Source organism: Prionailurus bengalensis, chromosome B1 (genome assembly GCF_016509475.1).
Source record: "Prionailurus bengalensis isolate Pbe53 chromosome B1, Fcat_Pben_1.1_paternal_pri, whole genome shotgun sequence".
NCBI lineage: Eukaryota > Metazoa > Chordata > Mammalia > Carnivora > Felidae > Prionailurus > Prionailurus bengalensis.
The window spans coordinates 136,590,786-136,618,744 of NC_057344.1; the positions used below are offsets into that span (position 1 = coordinate 136,590,786).

Sequence of the window (27,959 nt, forward strand, 5' to 3'; positions counted from 1 at the left end):
GTAGTCCAGGTACTTTTTTTTTTCATTTCAAATAAATACCTACTATTTACCACCCAAAGAAAAAAAAGTTGTTTTTAAGCCAGTTTATTCAGGGAAGGAAAAACAAAACAGAAGGCAAATAAGTCCCTCAACTTTGTATAGTTCTTTTCTAGTTGTGAATCTATCTTTCAGAAGCTCCTGCTTACAGAAATGCTTGTTGTGAGGGTCTGGTTCAAGCTCTGGTTTGATCCGTCCTTAAATGCTTTCTGCATTGAGCTTCCCAATTGTGCTGGCTTCCTGGGGCTGATGAGTGTGTGTGGATGGCCGCAGAGAGAGGCAAGTGACTTCTGGAGACATGCGTACAAACTTGAATGGACCCAGGGACAAAGTCTGCATCGTGTAGTTTTGGCTCTTTTTTACTGAGCCTTATTCTGTCTCCATCACATTAGGAAAAGTAAGCAACAGTAAATCATCTGTCTCCTCTCCCTACCATATTCGTATCAGGAATATTTTGGTATCCTGCCCTTTTTCTAGAAGCACAGCATCTACTGTCATAAGCTAGTCTTTACATTTCGGTCTTCAAGAGTTAAGGACTCACAAATCCATTCCTTTGGCCACTGTCTTACTTAGTTTTAAAACTGCCTTCCCAATAAAGAAGACTATAGAAAACACTTTTTAAATGTATATAGGCTACGTTAGCAACTTTATGTTTCCTCTTTCTGAAGATAACTAACAAAATCCCAGTTCAATTGAATCTTGAACAGCAGTGTCCCAAACTTGAGGATATAGTGCCTATTACAAATGCCACCTCAGTGCAACTCCTTTTAGAGGCAAAGATATCGGAAGGCCGAGAACTTCTAAGACAACAGCCGCTTGGAGAAAACAGGGTAGTTACCATTTCTTTAATGCAATATTCCTAGTTCTAGTGAGCTCAAGAAGATGAGCAGTGCTGAAATTCTTCGGGGCTTAAAGAACAAACGTGCAAATGATCGCTAAGTCCCGCATCTGCTGTTTGCCTCTCCTCTTTGATAAAATTACATCTGCACCCCTCATTTTAGCCTGTTTGGAGCATCGAAGAGGAACCAGGCCAACAGAATAGGTCTAGCGTTGGCTTAGTCTTTTTTGCTTTATCGCTGTTCTCATCTTCCCCACCCATTGCAAAGCTCTTTTTTATTTATTGTTCCTTTTGACTTTTGCTAGAAATGGCACCAAGCCGAGCTGCCACACTGAGAGCCAGCCTGGTGTTTTGGAGAGCCTGGAGGTAGGAGTGGAGAGTTGGAGGCTGCAGTGGTTCCCCAGCCTGTGAACTTGAGAAGCCCCTGTTGAAGTGCCCTCAGTGCATCAGGTTTTCCTGTGTCCATGGCTACCTGTGAGGAGGGAGGGGTCAAGATAGTGCTTCCTCAACTTTACGGTTGTAGGGCATTTTGATCCTTAAAAACCATGAAGGACCCTAACGTTTCTGTTTATGTGGTTTGCATCAATCAATAGTATCAGAAATCAAAACAGATTTTAAAAATATATGTATTAATTCATTTATAAGTAATGATAATAAAAGTAATAAAATGATAAAAAGTAATAAAATATAATGATAAAACCATTATACATTTCAATTGGGGGGGGGGAACCTAAACCAAAAAAAAAAAAAAAATTTAGTGAAGAGTGGAACTGTTTATTACAATTAGCAAATTTCTTTAATGTCTGGCTTACTTAAACACAGGTGGATTCTCAAATCTGCGTCTACATTCAATCTTGTGATACTTCATTTTGGTTGAAGCATATGAGGAAAATCCAGCCTCACACAGGTATGTGGAGAAGGGGGATTCTTAATAGCCTCTCCAGATTATTGTTTTTTAAAGATAATAGTTTGTTTCTTAAAAGCTTGATGACTCTATGGCGTCTGGAACTACATCAGTGAACTTTTGATACTTTGTTACTTTAAAGGCCATTGGTCCATCTGGCATTGTGACTCCATCTTTTTTTACCCACGCATCCATCATTTAGAAAATACTGGTTCACGGATGTACCGAACTACATGACTGCTACTACTGAAATGTGTGTAGATCTTCTAAGTATTTGACATATTGCACTACAAAATACATTTTAAAAATCATTTATAATATCAAAGTATCACAAGCAGTCTCTAAGGAAATTCTAAGTCGAACTCACATAGTGGATACAAGTTTTCTAAAAGTAGAACTTTTGCTTAAAACCTAAAATTTTATCATTGGTGACAGTTTGCTGTTTTCTTTGAAAAAACAGGGTCACTTTGTTAATTTCAAGAACATCTCTGCCAAAGAACCCCAGTTTGTCAGTTCTTCAGTAAACACCATGTGCAGTGAGAAAAGCAGCTAGCTCAACTCCCAGCTCAGTTGGCCCAGTACTTTTCTTCCAGACCAACAATTGTACTTGGGGATACGGGTACCTTCTGGGTGTTTCTCATTTTATGTCACACAACTTAAATTTCAAGATTTAATAAAAGTAGCAAATTTTACTGCTTCTCCAAAGACATTCTTAAGTGAAACGGGTACTTTTTTTTTTTTTTTTTTTTTATAGAGTGTGCTTGAAGTAAAGAATATCATGACTCCTACCAGCAGTTTGGTGCCCCTGGCTTGATTCGTGCTTACATTACAACAGTTTAACTCACCATTGCTTCTGTACCTCAGTTAAGTACAAATATCAGTGCAAATAATGTTTTAGTATTATGAAAATAATCTTCATCTTGCAGACCCCACAAAAGGGGCTCAGGACTCCTAGGGTTCTGTGAACCAGAAGTATTGGTCCAAGGAAAAGATGTGTGAGGATACTCCCCAAATTGCAAAGAAGCATGTATGCAATCTCATTTGGGAAAAATGTTCCTAATTTAGGCCTGGGTCTTCCGACTGGGCTCCCCCTGAAACCTACGAAGTCTAAGACCAGGCCCTGCACACAGGACCCTCTGTTGGCGGCCACACCCAGCTATCCAAATACCACCTCCATGGCTCAACACAACACAGACCCCAAGAGTGCATCTCTGAAGTCTTCTAATGTCTTTTTTTTAGTCCATTCTTTAGTCCAAGACTTTCAAGTTTTGATCAAGTAAAAAAAAAAACTGTAAATAGTAACAGTTTCATGTTAGGTACAGTTCACAATATACTGGTGAGGAACAGGGTGGCAGAAAGCCAGCTTGGGGGCTCAGTTCCCATTCTAACACTTGCAGTGAAATTGGGCTATCTCTCAGCATTTGAGTTTCCTCACATGTAAATTTTGTAGGATGATACCTGCCCGCAGAGAATTGTTGTAAGAATTAAATTGGGTACCATATATATAGGACACGTAGTGCCTGACATATATGTCCTCGATATAGTGTGTTAATGTGGAAATATGAACGTAAAAGGAATGCGCTGAAACATCTCTAAAAGCCTAAATCAAGCCACTGGCAGGTTGTTAATCTTTAGTTAGATCCACAACAGGCAGAATGTTAAGTGTGGGAAGAGGCCCTAGAAATCACTGCCCCAAACCCTCATTTAACCCGAAAGGAAAGGGATTCAGAGAGGTGTTTGCTGGTCCTAAAGCTGTGCTGGTGTTGAGTTTCATTCTCAGCCTAAGCTCTGGATTCCCAGGCCAATGCTCTTTACAAACTATTCCCAGTTTCCTTTTTTTTTTTTCCCCCTGAGGGGCGGGAGTGGTGACTGCCGTGAAAATGTACTTAAGATTTTTTTTTTCCGCTATTATCCATGCATAATCATGTCGTACTTTATTGAGAAAATAAAACACTAGAAATTCAACCTTGGCTTTCAGCTGTCACTCCTCCTGCTCTACCAGGGAAAGATGTAAGCTGCATCCCGGAGCAGAGGACAGTTATTTCAAGACAAACAACTTGTGTGTTGACTAACTTGCCCTCAAGCACAACTTCAAATTCCAAACAAAAGCTATACCTTAAGAGCTACTTCTACTCATAAAAGGAAGCCACTCCTTTGCAACCTCATTAGAGAGAAATAAACCCTGGAACCAAGGCCAACCTGAGGAGTCTTTGGTGTAAAACTAAGGATCACAGTCTGGCTCTGCAGGCTGATTCTTCACAAAAGGAAGGAGCAGATCTACTTGAGCAATGCTATCAAGTGTGCATCTGGCTCAAATTTGGATCCACCCACGTAGATGTATTTTGCCTTCTCCAAAGGTGGCTTTTGTGTTCCTGCTGATACCTCTGCCGCTGGGCCTTGAGGATGATTCAAAAATGTCATGACCACCCTCTTCAAGAACTTTCTAGTCCTAAACAAGAGGCTCGCCTTCATGGAGGTGTAACTCAGTTTCCAGCAAGTCTGTTCCACTTCGTGCTGTTTCTAATTCAGTAGGAATGACACTCGCCACATTTGTTGTCTTAGCTCTGCAATCTTCACTGTCATACCATTCTGTTATTTTATCATCTCATCCTTGATAGGAATTGAGTTCATACTCTTCTAGTTCTATAGAATGCAAAGCCTTACCAGAAAATTCTCTTCTGCTAGGATTGTTTTCCCTCCAGGCTGGGTTTTGGTCATCTGCAAATATTGTTCTGCCTGCTTGCCTGCCTGCGTTTGTTCTGTAGAGGTGTCAACACCACTGAATTTCATCTTCCTTGTTCTAAAATTTTTTTTAATGTTTATTTAGTTTTGAAAGAGAGAGAGCCAAGGAGGGGCAGAGAGCAAGGGAGACACAGAATCCGAAGCAGGCTCCAGGCTCCGAGCTGTCAGCACAGAGCCCAACGTGAGATCATGACCTGAGCCGAAGTCAGATGCTTAACCGACTGAGCCACCCAGGCGCCCCTCATCTTCCTTGTTTTAAATATGGACACTGCCTCCCAGGCTTAAATTTGCTGAGATACAGTGTGAGTGAATTCCTTTTAAGGACGGGCTGCTTCTGCCTTTGCTGGCCCCTGTGATTCTCAGCTGGACTGCTGGCATCCTCCTTGCTTGAATACAGCGGGGCTCCCGCCCCCGCACTCGCTCTGCTCTGCCTGTGCATCTGTGCCCAGACTTGAACTTCTGCCTGTGAGGATCCTAACCCAATTGTGCTCCTCTTCCTCCCTCAGCCACTTTGGTCTTCAGATGTCACCTTGTAAGGGAGGCCTTTTCTGACCAAACTACAGTATCTCAATTTGCCAGCCCCTGATTTTTCCATCTCCACCCTCCTCTGCTTTGTCCTTCCCTGTAGCATCTACCACAGTGAGACGGGCCAGATGCTATGTGGTGCCTCCCCAGGGAAGCGTAAGCTACACAGAGGCTGAGATGGGCATCCGTGTTGGTCACAGTTGTGCCTGGCGGAGCAGCTGCTCAGTGAATCTGCTGAGTAAAAGAATTAGGGGCAGCCCACCCCCATCTTTACTAATCTTGAACTTACCGATTTTAACTTTTTTTCTTTTATCTTCTATATTTATTTATTTTGGGGGAGAGTGCAAGTGAGGAAGGGGCAGAGGGAAGGGGCGGAGAGAGGGGGACAGAGGATCCGAAGTGGGCTCTGAGCTGTCAGCACAGAGCCTGATGTGGGGCTCGAACTCATGAACCACAAGATCAGAGCCAAAGTCGGTCGCTCAACTGACTGAACCACCCAGGTGCAGCCCAATTTTTAACTTTTATTTTTATTGTAGGAAGACTTCTCTTTTTTTTTTTTTTTAAGTTTATGTATTTTTGAGAGAGAGACAGTGTGAGCAGGAGAGGGACAGAGAGAGAGAGAATATCCCAAACAGGCTCTGCGCTCTCAGCACAGAGCCCAACGCAGGGCTGGAACTCCTGACACTGCCAGATTATGACCTGAGCCAAAACCAAGAGTAAGATGCTTAACCAACTGAGTCACCAGGCACCCCTTAGGAAGACTTCTTAACCTGAGATCTGCCCTGTTAACAAATGTTGAAGCGTACAATACCATCTGGTTAGCTGTCGACCCAGCGTTGAACAGCAGACCCCTAGACTTGATCATCCTGCCCAACTAAAGCTTTGTGCCTTTTGAACAACATCTCCCTCTTACCTTCACCCCAGCCCCTGGCAGACACCCTTCTACTCTCTACTTATCCATGAGTTTGAATACTTTGGAGACCCCATGTGAGGAGAATCAGACAGTGTCTGTCCTTCTGTGACTGGCTTACTGCACTTAGCATAATGTTGTGGGTATTCAGCCTTAACAGAATCTGCTTTTGTCCAAGTCTTCAATTTTTCATGTGTTGAATTCACCACGTGCCTGAACACTTATGTTTCAAACTCTCACTGGGGTTTGACCTTAAACATTCCAAGTTCCTTAACTCTTGAGGACACCTTTGACCAAAGCACCCTTTCCCCACAGGGAGAGCCAGCTGCCCACCAGCCCATGGTAGAAGCCTTAGGATCTCTGCAGCAACACCCGAGAAGAGAGCCTGCCCTCTTTCTCCTAGTCTCGCCTAACTGGGGAGGTTTAAATATTCCAGCACTGCCCCACCCCTCAGAGCTGCCCATCAGACAATTCAGGGAGGTGGCCCAACCTGTTGAGGGGGTCTCATTATGGAATGAGCTGGCAGTCCTTCCCTGACCCTCCCAAGGCCCAGAATTAGCTCCCCTGCAGATCCCATCATTACAGATTCCTAAATCAGATTTTTAATTTTTTTATTTTCTAATGCTTTTTATTTATTTATTTTTTATATTTGAGAGAGAGAGAGAGTGTGTGTGTGAGCAGGGGAGGGGCAGAGAGAGGGAGACAGAATCCGAAGCAGGCTCCAAGCTCTAAGCTGTCGGTACAGAGGCCAATGCGGGGTTTGACCTCGTGAGCAGTGAGATCATGACCTGAGCCAAAGTCGGACGCTTAACCAACTGAGCCACTCAGGCTCCTAAAATCAGACTTTTAAACCATTTTATTGAGCTATAATTAACATAGTATAAAATTCATCCATTTAAAGTGTACAACTTGGGGCTCCTGGCTGGCTGTGTCGGTGGAGCATGCAACTCAATCTCGGGGTTTGGGGTTTGAGACCCATGTTGGGTAAAGAGATTACTTAAAATCTAAAAAAATAAAGTGTACAACTCAATGGGCTTCATTATGTTTACAGAGTTGTGCAGCTATCACCACAATCTGATTTTATCATCCAAAAAGAAACCTCATACCATTAACAGTCACTTCCCACCCTCCCTGTCCTGGGCCCCAGCTACCAGGAATCAGGAATCTACTTCCTGTCTATAGATTTGCCTATTCTGGACATTGTGTATAATGCAGTCATACAATATGTGGTTTTTCGTGACTGTCTTACTTCATTTAACATATGTTTGAGATTCATCCGTATTGTAGCATGTATCAGAACTTTGTTCCTTTTTATTGCCGAGTAGTTTAGTTCATTGCATGGGTATTTTATAATCTATCCACTTAACACTTGATGGGCATTTGGGTTTCCACTTTTTCACTATTTGTGAATAGCACTGCTATAAACATTAGTGTTTTTGTGTAGACGGGCATTTGATGTCTTTTGGAATTGCTGGATCATATGGCACCTCTATGCGTAACATCTGGAGGAACTGCCAAACTTTTTCCAAAACGCTTCACCATTTTACATTCCCGCCAGCAGTGTATCCAGTCGGTTTTTACTCTCAGGGAGCAGCAACCAACCTGCACTCCCCCTTCTTGTCACATGTAGGCCCTCATTAGAATGTCTCTTTGATTTAGAGACAGACCACCTTCTAGTATACCTTCCAAGAAGGTATCTGGTAAGAAAGTAGGTGGCAGTGACAGCCTGCACCAGCAGCCTGTGAATGCACTAGTCTCAGCTCCTGCTTGGGTTTTCCTGCCACCTCTCCTCCTCATTCCCTCCCCAGCTCCAGCCAGGTGAGGGGCCTCTCTCGTGTAGACCACAATCTCAGCACCTTCCACAGTGTCTCCCCAGGTAACCTGCACATTCTTCGGAGGGCAGATGGTATATCTGAAAGCTCTCATTTAGAACTTCTATGAAGTTCTTTTGGCACTGGTTTTATTGTTTTTTTCTAAAGTTTATTTTCAGACAGTGAGAAAGCACACCTGCATGAGTAGGGGAGGAGCAGAGAGAAAGAGAGAATCCCAAACAGGCTTCATGCTTTCAGCACAGAGCCCGACATGGGGCTCAATCTCACAAACCATGAGATCATAACCCGAGCCAAAATCAAGAGTTGGACACTTAACCAACTGAGCCACCCAGGTGCCCCTATTTTTATTTAATTTTTGTTAATGTTTATTTTTTGAGAGAGAGAGAGAGAAAGCATACAAGCAGGGAAGGGGCAGAGAGAGAAGGAGACACAGAATCCAAAGCAGGCTCCAGGTTCTGAGCTGTTATCATGGAGCCCAGTGTGGGGCTCGAACTCACAGACCGTGAGACCATGACCTGAGCCGAAGTCGGACGCTTAACCGACTGAGCCACTGAGGTGCCCCTATTTTTATATTTTTGATATGAATGTGTATGTACACTTGGCCACTGATTCTCAGCTGAGGATGTTATATTTGGATCAAGACCTATCTCTTCTCTTCCTTCTACAAAATAGAATTTCCAGCTATGGCTAAGGGAGAGACTGGCATAGCCTCTCCCCAGAAAGGATCTATAAAGCTGGACAAAAATTGATTATTCCACTGCTCTGGAAATCAAAGAAAGATATACAATATGAGTGGCATTTATGCTTGAAAAACTGCTGCACAGTGGGGGGGTTATGCAGTTCTTTCTTCAGGCTACTCCCATTCCCCTGCCAGCTTAGTTGACATGGAGGTTTGGTCAGAGCAGCAGGTTTGGCAGGACAGAACTATGAGGATCCCAGCTGTCAAAGAGGACTCACTAGATTTGAAACAGTGGATGAATCCTGAGTGCAGTAAAGTTGTCAGTGGAAGTGACAATCTCAGCAAAGAGTGAGTGGGGTGAGCTAATGGCCCCATAAGCCTGGAATTGTGTGGTTGAACCAAGCACATTCTTGGATGAGACTATGCACATGCACACCAGAGACATGGAGAAGGTCTGGGTGATCCACATCTTCCTGGCTGAACTTGACACTGCTCACAGGATTCTCAGCAGACAAAACTAATTGAATCGCATCAAAATTAAAAGGCATCAAACTTCAAAACATACTGTTAGGACAGTCAAGCCATGCACTTAACAACTGAGTGTCAAACTTTGTGAGGCAAAAACTAAGTGCATTCATCTATTTCTCCTTGAAGTCCTATGATAGTAGAAAACTTCGACTTGCCACTATCAGAAATGGACAGATTTAGCAGGCAGAAAATCAGTAAGGTTAAGGTTGAACTCAACCCCATCAGTCAGCTGGATATAATTGACATCTATAGACTGTTTCACCCAACAACAGCAGAACACACATGCTCCTCAGGCTCACATGGAACTTTCACCAAAACAAACCATACTCTGGGTCATAAAATACATCTTAACGATTTTAAGAGACTAGAAATCATACAATGCTCTCTGGCCACTAAGGAATTATACTATACATCAATAACAAGAAAATCCCAAAATACATGGAGATTAAACACCACACTTCTCAAAAACATATCAGCCAAAGAAGAAATGTCAAGAGAAATCTAAAAATATTTTGAGCTAACTGAAAATGAAAACACAACTTATCAAAATTTGTGAGATGCAGTGAATGCAGTGCTTAGGAGGAAATTTATATCATTGAATGTATATATTAGAAAAAAATACCAAATTTCGATTAAGGGTCTACCTTAGGAAATAGAAAAAGAAGAGCAAGTTAAATCCCACATAAGCAGAAGGACAAAAGAAATAGAGATTTAGATCAGAAATCAGTGTAATTAAAAAAATCAATACAGATTTTATACAGATCATCACAGAAAATCAATGAAACCAAAAGCTGATTCTTTGAAAACATCAATAAAATCAGTATAAGCCAGGCTACTCACAGAGACAAAAAGAGGGAGATTACTAATATTGGAAAAGAAAGAACATCACTACAGATCCCATGGAAATGAATAATAAAGGAACACTATGAAAAACTCTTGTCCACAAATCTGATAACCTAGATGAAATGGACCAATTCCATGAAAGATATAATTTGCCAAAGCAAATTGCTAAACTTTGACTATTAAAGAAATTGAATTAATAATTGATAACCTTCCAAAACAGCACCAGGTTTAGATGGATTCACTGGTGAATTCTACGAAACATTTAAGAAATAAATCCTATCAGTTCTCTACAATCTTTTTTGGAGATCAGATGCAGATACTTCCTACTCATTCTATGAGGCCAGCATTCCCCTAATGCCAAATCCAGACAAAAACATTACAAAAACAAAAGAAAACTACAGACCATTATCTGTCATGAATACAGATGCTAAAATTCTCAAAAAACATATTAGCAAATCAAATCGAACATTATGCATCATACCTAAGTGGGACTTATTCCAAGTATGCAGCATTAGCCTGGTTCCGATTTGAAAATCAATTAATATAAGCCGTCACATCAACCAGCTAAAAAAGAGGGGTGCCTGGGTGGCTCAGTCAGTTAAGTGTCTGGCCTTTTTTTATTATTAGAGAATGTGCAAGCAGGGGTAGGGGCAGAGAGAGAGAGAGAGAGATTGAGAATTTTAAGCAGGTTCCATCCTCAGCATGAACTCTTACATGGGGCTCGATCCCATGACCCTGGGATCATGACCTGAGTTGAAATCAGGAGTAGGATACTCAACTGACTGAGCCACCCAGGTGCCCCAAACATCTGACTCTTGATCTCAGCTCAGGTCTTGACCTCAGTGTCATGAGTTCAAGTCCCACATTAGGCTCCACTCTAGGTGTGGAGCCTGCTTTAAAATAAGACAAAAAAAGGCAACAACATTCTTAAATAATATCAGTAGACGCAAAAATACAACTTGACAAAATCTGACACTCATTCATGATAAAATCTACCAATAAATAGGAATAGAGGAGAACACCACCAACTTGGTAAAGACAATCTATAAAAAACCTATTGGGGCACCTAGATGGCTCAATTAAGCGTCCAGCTCTTAATTTTGGCTCACGTCATGACTCATCATTTGTGAGATCAAGTCCCATATCAGGCTCCATGCTTGCAGCACAAAGTCTGCTTGGGATTCTCTCTCTCCATCTCTCAAAATAAATACATAAAATTTTTTAAAAACTTAAAAAAAAAAAAAAACCAAAACCTAAAATTAACATCATACCCAATGGTGAGAAACTCAGAGGTTTACCACTAAGATCAGTTATAAGGCAAGGATGTCCCCCCACTTACCACTCCTTTTCCAAATCATACTAGAAGTTCCAGCTCATGCAATAAAACAAAAAGAAATAAAAATATACAGTTTGAGAAGAAAGGCATGAAACTGTCTTTGTTGGCAGATGACATAATTGTATGTAGAAAGTAAAAAAAAAAAAAAAAAAATCAACCAAAAAACCTCCTGAAACTAATAAGTATAGAAAGGTTGCAGGATATAAGGATAATATACACAAGCCAATCATTTTCCTATATACCAGCAGTGAATGAGTGGAACTTAAAACCACAATGCTATTTACATTAGCATCCCCGAAAATGAAATACTTACATATAAATCTAACAATATATATACAAGATCTCTATGAGGAAAGGTATAAAATTCTGAGACATAAAATCAAGGAACTAAATAAATGTAGAGATATTCCATGTTTGTGGATAGGAAGAGTCAATATTGTCAGAATAATCAGTTCTTCCCAATTTGATCTATAGATTCAATGCAATCCTAATTAAAATCCCAACAGATTGTTTGTGTATATCAATAAACTGATTCTAGAGTTTATATGGAGAGGCAAAAGACCTAGAATAGCTGACACAATATTGTAGGAGAACAAAGTTGGAAGATTGACACTACCCAGTCTGAAGACTTACTTAAGGTAAGTGATAAGTCACAAGCTTACATATAGTAAGCTGTAAATAAGACTTAGCTACAATAATCAAGACAGTGTGGTATTGGCAAAAGAATAAGCCTACAGATCAATGGAACAGAACACGGAGCACAGAGGTAGAAGCACATAAATATAGTCAATTGATTTTGAGAAAGGAGCAGAAGTTATACAATGGAGCAAAGACAAAAAGGGTGCTGGAAGAGTACCTGGATGGGTCAGTCGGTTAAGCGTCCAACTCTTGGTTTCGGCTCAGGACATGATCTCACAGTTTTGTGAGTTCGAGCCCTGTGTCAGGCTCTGCGCTGACAGTGCAGAGTCTGCTTGGGATTCTCTCTCCATCTCTCTCTGCTCCTCCCCCACTTGCACTGTCCCTGTTTCTCTCAAAATAAATTTTAAGAAGGTGCTGGAACAACCAGAGATCCACATGTAAAGAAAAAAAAAAGTAGACACAGATATGACACCTTTTACAAAAATTACCTCAATGCCTCATAAACCTAAATGGAAAATGCAAAACTATAAATCTAGAATATAACAGAAAACCTAGAGGATAATATCTAAGTTGTTGTGACATCATAGTAACTACATCATAGCAGCTACAGAATAGCCACATACCACATGGTAACCACATCATAGTTACAACATCAAAGAAGAAGTTACAACATGAAAGAAGGAATTGATTAGCTGGAGTTAATGAAATTTAAAATTTCTGTCCTGCAAAAGATAATGTCAAGAAAATGAGAAGATAAGCCACAGACTGGTGGAAAATATTTGCAAAAGACACATGTGATAAAGGACTGTCATCCAAAATATGTAAGAATTCTTAACAGTAAGAAAATAATCCCATTAGAAGAAAAATGGATCAAAGACCTTAATGGGCATCTCACCAGAGAAGATGTACAGACAACAAGCATATGAAAAAATGCTGTTCTGCCACGGGTCCTGCTGCTTGTGTGGTCACCGCATGCAGACCTGGGACCTCCTTGGTGAAGCAGTAGCTGAGAAGACTCCCGCACTCACCATGGCTAACAAGAAGCCCATGGATTCTTCATCTTTCAGATTTCAGCAGATGAAAATAGCTGTATGCTCTTTTATCATACGGAATGAGAAAACTGTGGGTATCTGAAGCAAGTTGGACTGGTGCTACTTTAAAAGGGTTTGTTGATGAGGCAGATCAGATTCTGATTGGATGGGCAGCCAATCAATGAAAGACACACCCGCACAGTTGAGGATGAAGGATGGAGATACAAATGATGTGTCCCAGTGGCAGAAAGGCCATGTCTACCAAAAAGTGAACCTGCTATTTCACTCCAGAACTCTGTTCCTCCAGACCAAGAAGACATTCTCAGTTAGAAAACCGCAGTTTGGTTCTACCACATTCTGACCACTACAGGATAATTTTCTCTATTCTTTCATTTTCCTCTTCTCCATTCCTTTATTGTACATAAAGTAACTATATGTGCATAAGCATATTGCATTTTTTTAACTAAATGGCCAGTGATATGTTTTGATCAATATTAGATGGAAATGGGATGGGGAAAAATACGGATTCTATGGAAATACTTCTTTTCTCCGTTAGTGGCATGCTCATTCAGATCATACCTTTATGTCCCACTAAGTTATTTTGCTCTCACTGTTTAACCAAAAAAGAACAACAGAAAAATACTTGCTCACTTTGCTCAATTGGAGAACTTAATGTTTCTTATTTCCCATTGTAAAACCAAGGTCAATTTTATAACTGTTTTTGTACATAGCTGTTGCATGTAGGGCAGTCTGTCTTTAAATAGGGATAAATTTAAAAGAAACATATCCTAAGTCGTTTTCCCTTCAAGTCAAATGTCTTGTTGTTTAAATAAACTTCTTTTTTTTATAAACATTTTCTTTTATTTATTTTTTTTTAATTTTTGTTTAATGTTTATTTATTTTTGGAGACAGACACAGAGTGTGAGTGGGGGAGGGGCAGAGAGAGAGGGAGACACAGAATCGGAAGCAGGCTCCGGGCTCTGAGCTATCAGCACAGAGCCCGATGCGGGGCTCGAACCCACCAACTGTGAGATCATGACCTGAGCCGAAGTCGGACGCTCAACCGACTGAGCCACCCAGGCGCCCCTAAATAAACTTCTTGTTAAAAAAAAAAAAAAAGATGCTCCGCATCATACATCATTAGGAAAATTCAAATCAAAACACTTCCATGCCTATTAGAATGCCTAAACTCTAGAATATCAACAAAACCAAATGCTGGCATGGAGGTGAAACCATGGGAATTCTTATTCGCTGCTGGTAAGAATGCAAAATGGTGCAACCACTTTGGAAGATATCTTAGTAGTTTCTTACAAAACTGAACATACTCTTACCATGTCATCCACCAACTATAATTCTTGGTAAATTTTACCCAAGGGAGGTGAAAAATTATGTTCACCCAAAAACCTGACGTTACAGCACACTGATGTTTACAGCAGCTTTATTCATAACTGCCAAAACTCGGAAGCAACCAAGAAGTCCTTCAGTAGGTGAATGGACAAACTGCGGTATATCCAGACAATGGACTATCATTCAGCAGTGATAAAGGAGCTATGAAACCATGAAAAGGAGGAAGCTTAAATGCATATTACTAAGTGAAAGAAGCCCATCTGAAAAGGCTACATACTGTACGATTCCAACTATATTCCAGCTAGAGGACATTCTGGGAAAGGCAAAACTATGATTCCTGAAAAGATTGGGGATTAGGGGTGTGGGGAGGAATGAACGGGAAGCACAGAGGATTTTTAGGGCAGTGAAAATACTCTGTATAATACCATAATGGTGGGTATGTATCATCATACATTTTTTCAAATCCAAAGAATGTACACCACCCAAAATGAGCCCTGGTGTAAACTGTGTACTTGGGTGACTATGATCTGTCAGTCCAAGTTTAATCAGTTGTAACAAATGCACCACTCTGGTTGGGATGTAAATAATAGGAACGCCATGAATCTGGTGATAGCTGGAATGGGGGCGGGGGGGGAGTGGGGAGTGGAGCTAAGGGTTAATGGGAAATATCTGTAACTTCCCCTCTACTTTAAACTGCTTTTTAAAAAAAGTCTTAAAAAAGAAAGAAACCAAAAAGACAAAAAAACCACAGCCTGGGAGAGAATAATTGCAAGTCATGAATTTGAGAAGGGGTTTGCTATCCAGGACATATAATGTTCTCTTACAACTCAAGAGGAAGAAAAACGATCCCATGTAAAAAAGGGCAAAGATACAAACGGACATTTCATCAGGGAAGATCTACAAGTGGCAAATAAGCGCATGAAAAGATGCTCAGCACCATTAGCCACTTGGGAAATGCAGCTGAAGTCACCGTGAGACACCTCTATATCCCAGTGAGAATGGCTACTGTTAAAAAGACAGCCGGTGCTGTTTTGGTGGGGCTGTAGAGAAATTGGAACCCTCGTATGCTGCATGCAGGAATGTAAGAGTGTACAGCCACTTTAGACGGCTTGGGCATTTCTTTAAAAGTTAAACACGAACATCATATGACCCTGCAATTCCACCTTTAGAAATCTGAGAGAAATGAAGACATAACCAAAGACATGTCCACATTCATAGCAACATTTTTCATAACCAAAAATTGGAGCTAACCCAAATGCCACTAGTAAGTAGGTCAGCAAAATACTGTATTCCTTAAAAGGAATGAAGTACTGATACATACATTATGCCAGACGCAAAACACTACCTACTGTATGATTCCATGTGGATGACATGTCCAGAAAAGGCAAATTTATAGACACACACAGTAGTGGTTGCCTAAGACTGGGGGTTGGAGTGGGGATTAGCTGCAAATGGGCACCAGGGAACTTTGTTGAGTGATGGAAATCGTCTCAAACTGGATGTGGTGATGGTTGTACAATGCTATGGTACATAAACTATATCTTGATAAAGCTGTTGAAAAAGCAAAAGCAAATGGAATTGCTGGCAATTCAGTTGTGTGTCTTACCTATACTAGCTGAAGCCTTTGGGTTCCTTTTCTTCACAAGTTTTTTGAGGTTAAAACTGATCAAAAATATACTTAGTAGAGTACTCAAAGACGTTCTCCAAACTTACCGCTCTTTTAGGTCCTGTCTGAAGTTTGACACTGCAGTTTTTATTCAAAAGCCACCTGGACCCATCAGACTCAAGCAGGATGCCCAGTGGAAAGAAGGGTAAGAGCTTATGCCCCCAAACCGTACTGTTGTGTTGTAAGTTTGACAGAGCGCAGTTTGAGATTTCATTCTCTAAGAGGACACCGTTGGGTGGACCATCCCTCAATAATTTTCTCTATCTGAACAAGGCTTTTGTTTTACAACCACATGTCCTTTGTACACAATTAGAGAACCAAGCTGTATTTTCTCAGCTCCTTTTAGAAACTCACTTTGCCATTTTCTAACATTCCATTCATCAACGCTTAGTCTCTATGTTATCTAATGATTCAAGAATGTTCTCCCCTTTTCCACAGGAAAAGGATGACAATGGGATTAAGGCAGGACAGGTATCTGATTTTGGCTCAATTGTCTAGACCTGTCTTTTTATATGCGGACACAACGTAGAGCATCCCAAATGGAGCCCCCCTTTAAGGCCTGACTTTTAAAGTTTGTAAAGTTTCTGGAACAGGTGGCAAGAACTGGCTGTGGATGGTCTATAGGGCAGACAGATCCTCTGTGGAGGCCAGAATGGTGGTCTCCCATTTCCCCACTCTGGTTTACACATTTGTTATTGCCCCAATCAACATCCGCCTCATATAGTATTTACCTACTTCTGTCACTAGGCAGAGAACTACAGTTCTTGTTCTTGGGGCTGGATGTCTGGGAAACATTCTAGGTTTGCTGAATTAGACAGATGGGCTGCTACCATTCAAGGGACTCTTCATGTTAACACCACCTAAATCGTAAGTGGCCAAATGTGGTTACCTTTTTGGTCAGTTCTAACAAACTGTCTCACTTTGCACTGGATATGGGCAACAGATGAGCAGATAGGAAGAAAGGAAACTAAGGATTACTAATCAGCTCCTCTATGCTGGACAAAATCATGGTACATTCATATGAGTTTTTACTTAACCCTAGGAACTAGGAAAAATGACATCCATCTTAGAGTTATGCAAAATGAGAACTGGGGCAGGTGAGGAGGGGCTATCCAAGAAAGATCAGTAGGAATGTACACATTTGGGTCTTAAGACTCCACACTCAATCATTGTTCGGAAGCTTGAGGGCCTCGAGAGTGCTGGCATGGGAGCCAAACACCGGAAACACAATGGCTGATCAAAACTGACGCTATTGCGCCTAGGTGGCTCAGTCGGTTGGGCACCAACTTCGCCTCAGGGCATGATCTCGCAGTCCATGAGTTCAAGCCCTGCATCGGGCTCTGTGCTGACAGCTCAGGGCCTGGAGCCTGTTTCAGATTCTGTGTCTCCCTCTCTCTCTCTGACCCTCCCCCATTCATGCTCTGTCTCTCTCTGCCTCAAAAATAAACGTAAAAAAAAAAAAAAAAAACTGACACTATTCAGCGTCCATATAGCTTAAATCCAGATCAGAGGTTCACAAAAATAAATGTGTAATTATAAGCTGTGGAAAATATCATAAAAATTCAGTCCTCTATTGAGGACATCATTTTCAACAAACACACATTCCACCATCACAGAACCACATATCCCAGCCCTGAAGGTGTCACTGTCAATGTTGGTGATGGAATATACCCAGTACACGATGCTTACACATCAGCTGTCACTTTGTAAACACCAGCTGAATGAATGATTCTTCTCTGATGAGAAAATGGCACAACAAAGTTAAAATGTGATTTGTTTCAATTTTATTTTCCTATCTCAGTTTCAGTAAAAGATTCAGAGAACTCATTGACACAAATCATAAGCTATCTCCCACCCATATACAGTATATGTCCAGTTTCTTTTTTTTTTTCACTGAACAAAGTGATACTTTGTTCAAACCAAAGTACCAAGGAAGGGGGGGGGGGGTGGGATATGGGTGTGGTCTTTTTATTCACAGACAGTAAATGTATATGCACCACCACTACGGGAAAAGCACTGAGGAAATATTTGCATCCCACAGGTTAAAAAGTCAAGCAATTAATACAATTAGAGTACCTCCAAAGATAGCAGATTTGGAACAATTAGCCATTACTGTGAAGGAAGTCCCTAGTCGTCTTTTTCTGCCACCACATTCCTACACTGGAATTTAAGCCCTCCTCGTGGTGCAAGTATAAAAATTATCGAAGTCAGGGTTTTATGGCAATCTCTTGCTAAAATATATTCTATTTTAATATACATGCTACAAAAGTACACTAAAAAGGTCAATCTTTAGAGCTCTGTTAAAGAATTTACTTTTTTACACATAGAATAATGTTCACCCACCTCTAAAACCATATTTGAGGGAAGCTATTACTGTGACCCCAAATATTTCTAGCTTAATATTTTATTGTTAATAGTATTTTGTTTATAATATTGATTTTATAATACGTGTATTCAGTAATGCTCTTATAATTCTGTATCGCAGCGCCTCACCCATCACTTTAAAAAAAAAAAAAAATGCAGAAGGAACTGTGTGCCTCCAAGCAGTTCTTAATTGGGCAATCACCAAGTTTTCAAAGTTCCTGTTACAAATTTTTTCATTTTATGTTTTAAACTTTGTTACTCTAAATTCTTTTAGGATCAACATCTGGAGCTTTTAATTAGGCAAATACAAATGAGAGATGCTAAACATGAACTTGTAGGTAGCCTTTGAAAGGAAAAATTCCCTCCTGTAATAACATTCCCAGTGCCAGTGCTAGGTTCTTACAGGATAGAGTGAAATGACACTGACTGAGCACCTCCGGGGCAGATGAACTGGCCGCACGCACGCCAAACCAAAAAACCAGACTCTTGGTACGGAGTTTAATTCTATCTATTATAATCGTGTGGTGCACGGGATGAAGCTGCTAGTTATAGATTTACATCCAGGGATCCCAAGCAGATACGTTATCTTTTATCTCAGAGTAGAACGGAAATATAAAATAATTGAAATTTATTTCTGATTTAAACAAAAATAGTACTCTTTTCATTAGCAAAACATTCTTGAAAATATATCTATTTCTCCTCTTTGAACAGTTAGCCAAGGAGCACTAGGCAACTTCTGAAGGTTTAATGCCAACTGTTCAATACAATAAATACGGATATAGAGAGCACACAGCAACAGCAGCTTATTTACATTCACTGATGACAACACATTTCTTATCCGGTTACAGTGTCCAGTCCAACAAAGGAAAGGTTTGGCATTCATGTGCTTTCTGTTCTGAAGATGAGAATCACTTCTGCTTGATTTTCATTCTTGGAAGAAAAAAATAACGAGCTGTTGTCCTCGGATTTGATGACATGATGTGAAAGAGGAACGGAACAAAGATTGGCTTTACCCACAGAGTTCGTCAGGGATTGGGTCTCCAGGCAGATTTCTTCTTCCCGGGTGAGTGTCCAGGGGGCTTCACAGGCACCAGCAGGGAGGCACCCAGGACACAAGTGGGCAGACCCTAATCTGGGGAAGGGCTACTCTTGCACCCCCTCTGTGCTTCAGCCTCCACCCCTACTTGCCACCCTCTATATCGATCGTATGTGCTTGAGGCTGCAAAACTGATGGAAATCAGTTTAGAGGGAAATGAGGAAAAGCAGAGAATTCGACCAAGAGGTGGCCTGATGTCACGCATCACTGTCTTATGCTGCCTCCTGAGCTCCTGTCATCTGTGGAGGATGCGTACATGATGTTCTTCATAGCACAATTCTCCTTTGTTTTTCTTGAAAATTTTTTGCAAGGTCATGTTTTTCCAAACAATTTTATCAGGAGTTTGAGGTCTGCTCTTTTTGAACCTACTGAAAAGTGGAATGTTTTTCCCTGGCAAATGATTACTTCTTTGAAAAGCAGACAAGCTTCTTTTTTTTTTTTTTTTTTTTGGATCCAACTTAGCCCTTCAGAAGCAACTTCAGACTAAGAGGAGGAAGTACAGGAGAACTAACTTCCTGTTGTGCCTTACATAAAACATTTTGTTAAAATTAAGAGCAGCTCCAAGTACAAAAGTAAATATTTGTGCAAAGGGCACAATGCCAGATGCGATCTTAAGACATCCTCAATTTTTACTCTTTTTCTGTCTGACTCTTTAAAACACAAAGTCTTTTACATTATGAAATCTAGGCAAGTCAGGGGAAGGAAGTTTACATCAGAAAATACTCTTTAGAAAAAAGTACAGGATCTTTTGCTGATCACTTGTTACTCATTTCATAACTTAGCTCAAGTGTTGGTTAAATATTCACAGTAATTTTAGAGAAGAAACATTCATGTCTTTAAAACTTCAATCCATTGCATTTTCAACCAGTTTTCTGTACAATTACAAAATTTCATCTGTCAGTGCTTTTCTGTAGAATTCCTTATTGTCAGTCCTTCCCATTCCGGACCCAGCTATAACTTCAAGGTGGGCTGCAGAATTCCTTTCTCAATTAGATGAGTCTTGAGGGTTTTGTAAATATTTAACTGCTGTTCCGGCTGAAGCACCAACAGCTGCTGTAGCACTTTGCTGGGATTTGGACCCCTGAGGACAAAGCGGAGAAGACCAAGTTCAGGCTATTTTAAGAGAGCTCAAGGAGGCATATACCCCCAACTGAAAATAAATCATGCACTTAAGCGCAGAGTGACAATCTTTACTTGACCAAGCTCACTTTTGTGCCCAATGTTAGTGGCAAAGGGAGGAAAAAAACCCAGAAACATTCTGCACTGAGAGGCATACAGTCTAGATTTGGGAAGAACGCACCAACACAAAACCCAGGAACGACACTAGGCAGTTTAGGGGATGCAAATCTAAGTTCTACAAAACTTCTCAAAAGGGCAACCTGACTGAAAGGTGAGAACAGCTAACAAGTCCTGAGACTGGACAAGACACAAAAACTATCAAAATTCCTGGTGGATGAAGATAAGCCAAAAGAGGACATGAAAATATACTTTACATTTTTCAGCCTCAGGGGCGCCTGGGTGGCTAAACTGGTTAAGGGTCAGACCTCAGCTCAGGTCATGATCTCACGGTTCATGAGTTCGAGTCCCATCAGGCTCTGTGCTGACAGCTCAGAGCCTGGAGCCTGCTTCAGATTCTGTCTCCTTCTCTCTGCCCCACCCCCACTCACACTCTGTTCACTGTTTATCAAAAATAAACAAACATTAAAAATTTTTTTTTTTAATTTAGCTTCAAAGAAACTTCAAGAAATGCCCCTGGGGAATTATGAATGTTCAAGAGACAGGGCACAAAGGTGCTGGCCCAGCACAAAAGCCCCAACCCAGGATTTGCAGTAGATGCCACAGCCTTTGTTCCAAAGAAAGTCTTAGGTGAGCCCCAATATAAGAAACAAAAGTGAGTCTTTTCTAGTTGAAAAAAGGAGGCGGACAGCCTGCCCCCCTCACCCCCACCCCCAGCAGTCCCTGTGGTGACGAGATAAGCCTAGCTGGAACTGAAGCAACACCAAGGCAGCCCGTGATGCCCTCACCCTTCTCTCCAGGGGACATCCCAAGGGCAGCGTAGGGCCTCTCCTCAAGCAGCAACCTCAGCAATCCTCGGGTTGGCTCCTCCAGCATCCCCACTCCAGCCCTTCTCTTCCTGCCCTTCGCACTCTCAGTCAGAAAAGGTTCTAAACAGGACTCCTACCCTCTCCCTGCTGTGACACTTTTGCAGTCAGGGGATTGTAACTTCCCCACCCTTAGACGCTAGAACTCAACCTGTTTATACCTGTGTGATCTTCTCAAGTGTCATTCTCTCAAATTGGGAATGAACTGATTCAGAATTTAATGTGTATGTATTGTTCTTTGCAATTTCTACAGTCTATTTGAATCAGTAAAGGAGAGTATGGTTTACTTTTTGTAAAGAGAGATTAGTAAAATCCAATGGGAAAAAGCAAGACATAAATGATATATGGAGAATGGCACCGAATTCTGAGAAATACTGTAAATCATAAATTTAGTTATCCATGTAAGGACTATCAGTTCAAATGGAATTATAGGAAATAGGAAACCCAGCAGCAAAGAAATGTCTGTTATGCAGGGATAACACAACAAAAATCTTTGATTAAAAAAACTGCACGATGTCATAGATCAGCCATCCCATGGGTTACCTTCATGCACGTGGCTCAACTCGTTTGCCAAAAGTGTGGCCATATGTCTCTCACGGCCACTGTCCACTCAAGTCAGGGCACAGCTTGTCTTACATCTCTTCAAAAGATTCAGCAACTTCAGAACAAACCCAGAGTAGGGACCCACAGAGAAAAGGAAGGGTATTCTAGCAAGTTCAGCTAAATGCAAAATTATGTCAGCAGGTGCTCCCAGCTAGATGCATCCTGGCACTTGCCCTGTATTTCTAATAGTCTAAATATTTGCTTTCAAATGGTAGACAACATGGCTCAGCATGATTCTTCTCTATGGAGAGAATAGCAGGTTAAAAAAAAAAAGTTTGAGTTAATGCCCTAAAAGCTGCTACCATCTGAAAATAGAGTTCTAAGGATTTGAGCATTAAATACTAATAAAGATATCAGTAAATAAATCATATAAATGGATTAAATATTCCAATTAAAAAGACAAAGGCTGTCATCTTGGTTATAAGAAAACAAATCAAGCTATATGCTTGTTAGAAGAGAAACACACTTTAAATATAGGGATAAAGGAAAGCTAAAAATGAAACCCTAGACAAAGAAACCCTATATAAACACTAACCAAATGAAGGCTGATGCAGCTCTTCTAGGATCCAACAAAATAGGCTTTAAGCAAGTAGTATATAAAGATGGATGTTATATAATGACCTTAGGAGCGATTCAATAGGGACACAGGACAGTCCTACATGTGTATATACCTAAGACAACATCAAAATACATAAAGCATAAACTGACAGGACAGAAATAGGTAAATTTACAATCACAGTGGGAGATTCTGACCAAGCTCTCTTCCTCACAGAATGATGAGATGGGAAAAACAAACCCCAAAAATCAGTACAGAAGATGTAGCTAAACTTCACCTAACTGGCACGTACTACCCTATGTCCCCAAACTGTGGAACGCACACTTGTTGCATGTGCACATGAACACATCCCTGCATAGATGGTATGCTGCGGCATAAAACAAGCCTCCACCAAAAGAAGGAAAAATAAAGAGTATGTTTTCTGACCACAATGGATGGAATTAAGGCAAAAATCAATAAAGGAAGGAGAATGAGGAAATCTCCATTTGTATGGAAAGTAATCAACACCTTTCTAAATAAAGCACATGTCAAAGAAGATATCCTAGTGGAAATCAGGAAATATTTGTAACTGATAATGAAAATACAAATATAGCATATACTATGAGAATAAGGCAGTACTTAAGAGGGAATTTACAGTATTATATGACTATATTAGGCAAGAAGACTGAAAATCAATAAGCTTTATCTCATGAAGTTCAAAAAGCAATAGCAAATTGAATCTAAAGAAAGATGAAGGAATGAACGATGTGAGTGGACATCAATGAAATAGGAAGTTAACAAAGCCAGAATTTGATTCTTTGAAAGATCAATGTAGTAACAAGACTGCTCAAGAAAAATAAAGATTAATACAAAAACTCCTATACTGCTCAGGCTATATATTTAAAATGTGTATTTAAGGATCTACAAATATGAGTTTCACTCCAGATACTCTATAAAGGAAATACATGTGTTCTGTGGTCAGGCACTTAGTAGAGACTATGGAAAATAAAGTTCATGTGTGGTTGCTGTGGTTTGCTTTCACACCCCAAGCTGGCATTTTAGGGCAGATCCAAAACCTTAGGTTTAACAAGAATAAGCCACCCTTTATAAAACAGCAATACCCTCCCACTCACCCACATCTCCACCCCCACAACCATAATCCTCAGCCCGCTCTACTTTTCTCCATCACACTTAGAACCACCTAAAACGCTATGTTTAGTTGTTTATCTTTCACTTCTCCACCTTCTCCGTCCAACTCCCCAGTAAGAATATAAGCTCTGAGGTCAGGAACTTTGTTTTGTTCTCTTTGTGATACATCCTAGAATATTTCCCAATGCATCAGAGGCACTCAAGCAATAACTGGGGGACTGGATGAATTATTATGTCCTCCTCCTTTTTAATTAGTATTCACTAATTGAAAAGAAAATGTAACACCATTGTAACACCACAGAAAATGAGAAATTAAATTTTCTAATATTTCAATCCAGTATTATCCACATTAACTAGATCTTACCTTGGTCCTATTAAAGACCATGACATACACTATTGTTTAAGTTGTTCAAATATATGTAACATAATTATAATGTAACCATACTTCTCAGGGCAGTAAGATGTGACAGCTCCATGGCCACCATTCCCCTTTGATATTACATAGTACCACTGACAGAAAAAGCAACTCAAACTAATGCCTACGGGAATGAGAACTCAAATCATCTAATAAAACATTTTTTTAAAAATCAAAAAGTACCTTATAAAACTTGTGATGTACACATGCACAAAAGTTGCCATCAAATACTGACAATCAAATCTGTCCATTATTCCGCCATGTCCAGGAATGGTGTTTGCAAAATCCTTCAGAAACAAACAAACATATGAGTAAATTTTAAAAAGATCACCTGCTATCGGGGCGCCTGGATGGCTCAGTGGGTTAAGCGTTTGACTTCAGCTCAGGTCATGATCTCACAGTCTGTGAGTTCTAGCCCCACATCAGGCTCTGTGCTGACAGCTCAGAGCCTGGAGCCTGCTTCAGATTCTGTATCTCCCTCTCTCTCTGGCCCTCCCCTCCTCATGCTCTGTCTCACTCTCTCAAAAATAAATAAACATTTCAAAAAAATAAAAAAAATCACCTGCTATAAAACTCCTACCTGGAAATGTCTCTTTGGGACCACAGGCTCTCAGAAAAATACTACAGGATTTTTCCACTTAATACAAACTTACTGTAACATGTCTAACAAATTAAAATCACATCTTTTAAATATGCACCGATGTTGGAATGATTACCAAATTGACTAGCAACATACAAGTAACACTAATTAAATATTAAATCCAGCACTAACTTTTTTTAGTTAATAAAGCTTTTTCTAAATAAAAAGCGCTATCATCTATTATTAATCTAATACTGCTCTAGTCTCTTTTCCTGTTTAACCAGAAGTTATTTAAGGAGCTATTCTAGTGTTGAGACAGATTTACAACTGGTTCTAACTCATGTTTAATAGTTTTTACTCTGAAATATTTTGCTATTATAATATATATTCTTTTTTTTTTAAGTTTTAGGATAAAAAGAAAATCAAAATAGATCACATGGGACACATTAGTCCATTAAATGGCCAAACTGAGGGAATGGTTACTACATCTCTCCAATGGGCTCTGTACAGACATAGCCACATGTCTGAGTGCTGAGGATATAGAAATGATGGATCACCCTTCTAGTTTACTCAGGCAACCAAAAAACACCTAAACAGTTGTTATACCTTCATTTCAGACATGCAAAATGGTATCATCATTCAACAAGAAACCCTGAATTAGAGACTTCTGAAGAAAGTATCATTCTAAATGCAATATTTCTCTATCTAAAACAATTATTGAAAAATTCTTTGGTTACTTCTTGCCAACACATCTCCTTACTTCTCTTCCCTACTAACCAATGCACAAAAGAGCCATATTAACTCAACTCCATTCTGCTGTTTGCAGGCTTTACAGGACAGTCTTCACGCATGGCTGTTGTTGTGGTTCACTGTGGATGTGTGTTATCTCCCCTAGAAGGCAGTGAGCATCTTGAGAACAGAGACATCTTATACACTTCTGCATACTGCTTTCCACCTAACATAGTATCTTCCCCACTGCAAGTGTTCACTGAGTTTTTTTTTTTTTTTTCCCCTGGCTTCTGGGCCCTGTGGGATCTGGCCTTATCAATTATGCATTCTGATCACTTACTCTCTACCATAGCCACACTATTCTTGCTCCCTTTCAGTCTAAGCTCCTTGTCTCCTTTGTACTTTCTGGAACACTCTTCCTTAGATTTCTCTACAGGACTCATCCTTCTTCTTTTGTCAGACCCCTGCTCACATGCTACCTCCTCCAGAGAGGCCTGCCCTGTTCACCCCACCTTCAGTAGCCACTCTGACTCCTAATGGCACAACATCCACTCTTAGGGAAGGCATGTAAGGACAGCTGAGATAACAGGGCAAACATACGTCACTTTATGAGAACCTAAATTAAACAAAACATAGGGATAACTTTAAGTATCTGGAACAGGGATCTGCAAACTATGTCCCACAGGTCAAGTCTAGCCCACTGCCTGTTTTTGTAAATAAAGTCTTATTAAAACCCAGTCATAACCATTCATTGACATATTGCCCATAGGGCTTTTGCACTACAGTGGCAGAGTTCAGAGTTCAGTAGCTGTGATAGGATTAATACATGTATGATTTCTCCATTTACACAAAGAGTTTACTGAGCCCACAGCTAGTAGAATGAATGGTCATATGCAAAGGCTCTCCTGCTTGTGTCTTTAAGGGAGACTATGGCATAACACTAAACCTCAGACAATTCATAGCTGGATTCTTGCATGAGCACTTGAAGTCCCAACATTAAGTGACACATGCTATTCTATAAATGAGGTGGACATGACATTTTAAAATGTATTAACATGGGGTGCCTGGTGGCTCAGCCGGCTAAGCATCCAACTCTTGGTTTTGGCTCAGGTCACAATCTCGCAGTTTGTGACTTTGAATCCCACATTGGACTCCATGCTGACAGTGCAGGGCCTGTGTGTTTGGGATTCTCTCTCTTCTCTTCTCTCTGCCCTTCCCCTGCTCGTGCTTGCTCTCTCTCACAAAATAAATAAACTTAAAAAAAAAAACTTAAAAATAAAATGTATTAACCTGACCTGACCAAAATTTAATGAGATAGAATACACCAAAATTAGCCAGGAAGCATTTCTATGAGGCCAAAACAACTACAATGTAAAAGTTTTTGCCCAGAGGCTAAATGTGAGAGACCAAGGGAAAACCAAATTACAACTATATTACATTCTCTAATTCTCTAATAATGTAACAAAGATTCTAAACACATACCTTGATTTTGAAAGCTCTTTTGAATCCACTGGCAAAGAAGCCTCCAAAAGGGCCAATCAATGACGCAAATGTTGAAAGAGCAATGCTGTGTATCTGGAAAGGATACAAGCTCACTGTTTCCTAAACAGAAAAAAAGGGGGAAAGGGTTTAACTGCAATAAAATTATATTTGAGCATGCCACCTAAACTAAGAACCAAGATATAAATATTAAGTCAAACCATTTGCCACATTTTTGTTAACTTCACAAACTTTCAGGATCGTGGGAGAAAAATATTTTGTACGCTCTCAACACTATTCTCTACGTAGCCAGCACTCTCCATTCCCTCCGTAGGCATACTGGCAGCACTTGGAACACTCAACTCTTGCAGTTGATAGGATACTCTAGTTTATCTAGAAACTTCTACAACACTTGAGCTGTAGGCTAAGAATTGGTTGAGTTGATTTCTGAATTTGTTTCTTACCAGTAGAACTTTGTAATTATATATTTTAATTCTGTATTTTATTTCACTTTAATTTTGTATGACAAAATAAAAGGAAATTTGGTCTTTGTCTCAAAGCTGCTTTCAAAAAGACCACCAAATTGAGCACCAGCAAGACAGTTATAAAAGATTCAGAGAGGAGATAACAAAAGTTGAGAAGAATTCTACAGTCTAATTATTGTGTAAATGCTTGGTTCTTGCTCCATTTTAAAGAAACTAAAACTACAAGTTGTAGACAGTACATAAATACTGTGGTTTAAGAAAGATTCTTTAGAACACCAATCTCTGGACCCATTCTCAAAGTGAAGGCCTTACCCCAAAGCAAAGATCAGTAGTGTCAAAAAGTTTTACAGCAGATGACAGATGGCTTGGACACTGAAAACAATTCTTGGAATCCGTGCATTGAACACTCAAGGAGAGAAATAATTTACTGGTTAATCTGCTCCTCAAAATTGTGGATTTTAGTTAAAAATATTTCAGATACACACACGTACACAGTACACACCTGTTTCATCCCCACTTTAACCAACCAACCACCAATCCTGATGGCATGGATCAGCAGGGTTCTA

At 40.3% G+C, this 27,959-nt stretch overlaps 1 protein-coding gene across 1 annotated transcript in view; it reads right to left on the reverse strand.

Annotated features, from left to right (window-relative positions):
- Positions 1-17,623: 17,623 nt before the first annotated feature.
- CDS1 (CDP-diacylglycerol synthase 1) overlaps positions 17,624-27,959 on the reverse strand; it is a 72,182-nt gene continuing 61,846 nt past the window's right edge. Inside the window, exons 11-13 of the mRNA XM_043572270.1 lie at positions 26,912-27,031; positions 24,304-24,407; positions 17,624-20,397 (exon numbers count right to left, since the gene is read on the reverse strand). Of these exons, the coding sequence (XP_043428205.1) occupies positions 20,268-20,397; positions 24,304-24,407; positions 26,912-27,031 (354 nt within the window). The 3' untranslated portion in view covers positions 17,624-20,267. The remainder of the gene's footprint in view (positions 20,398-24,303; positions 24,408-26,911; positions 27,032-27,959) is intronic.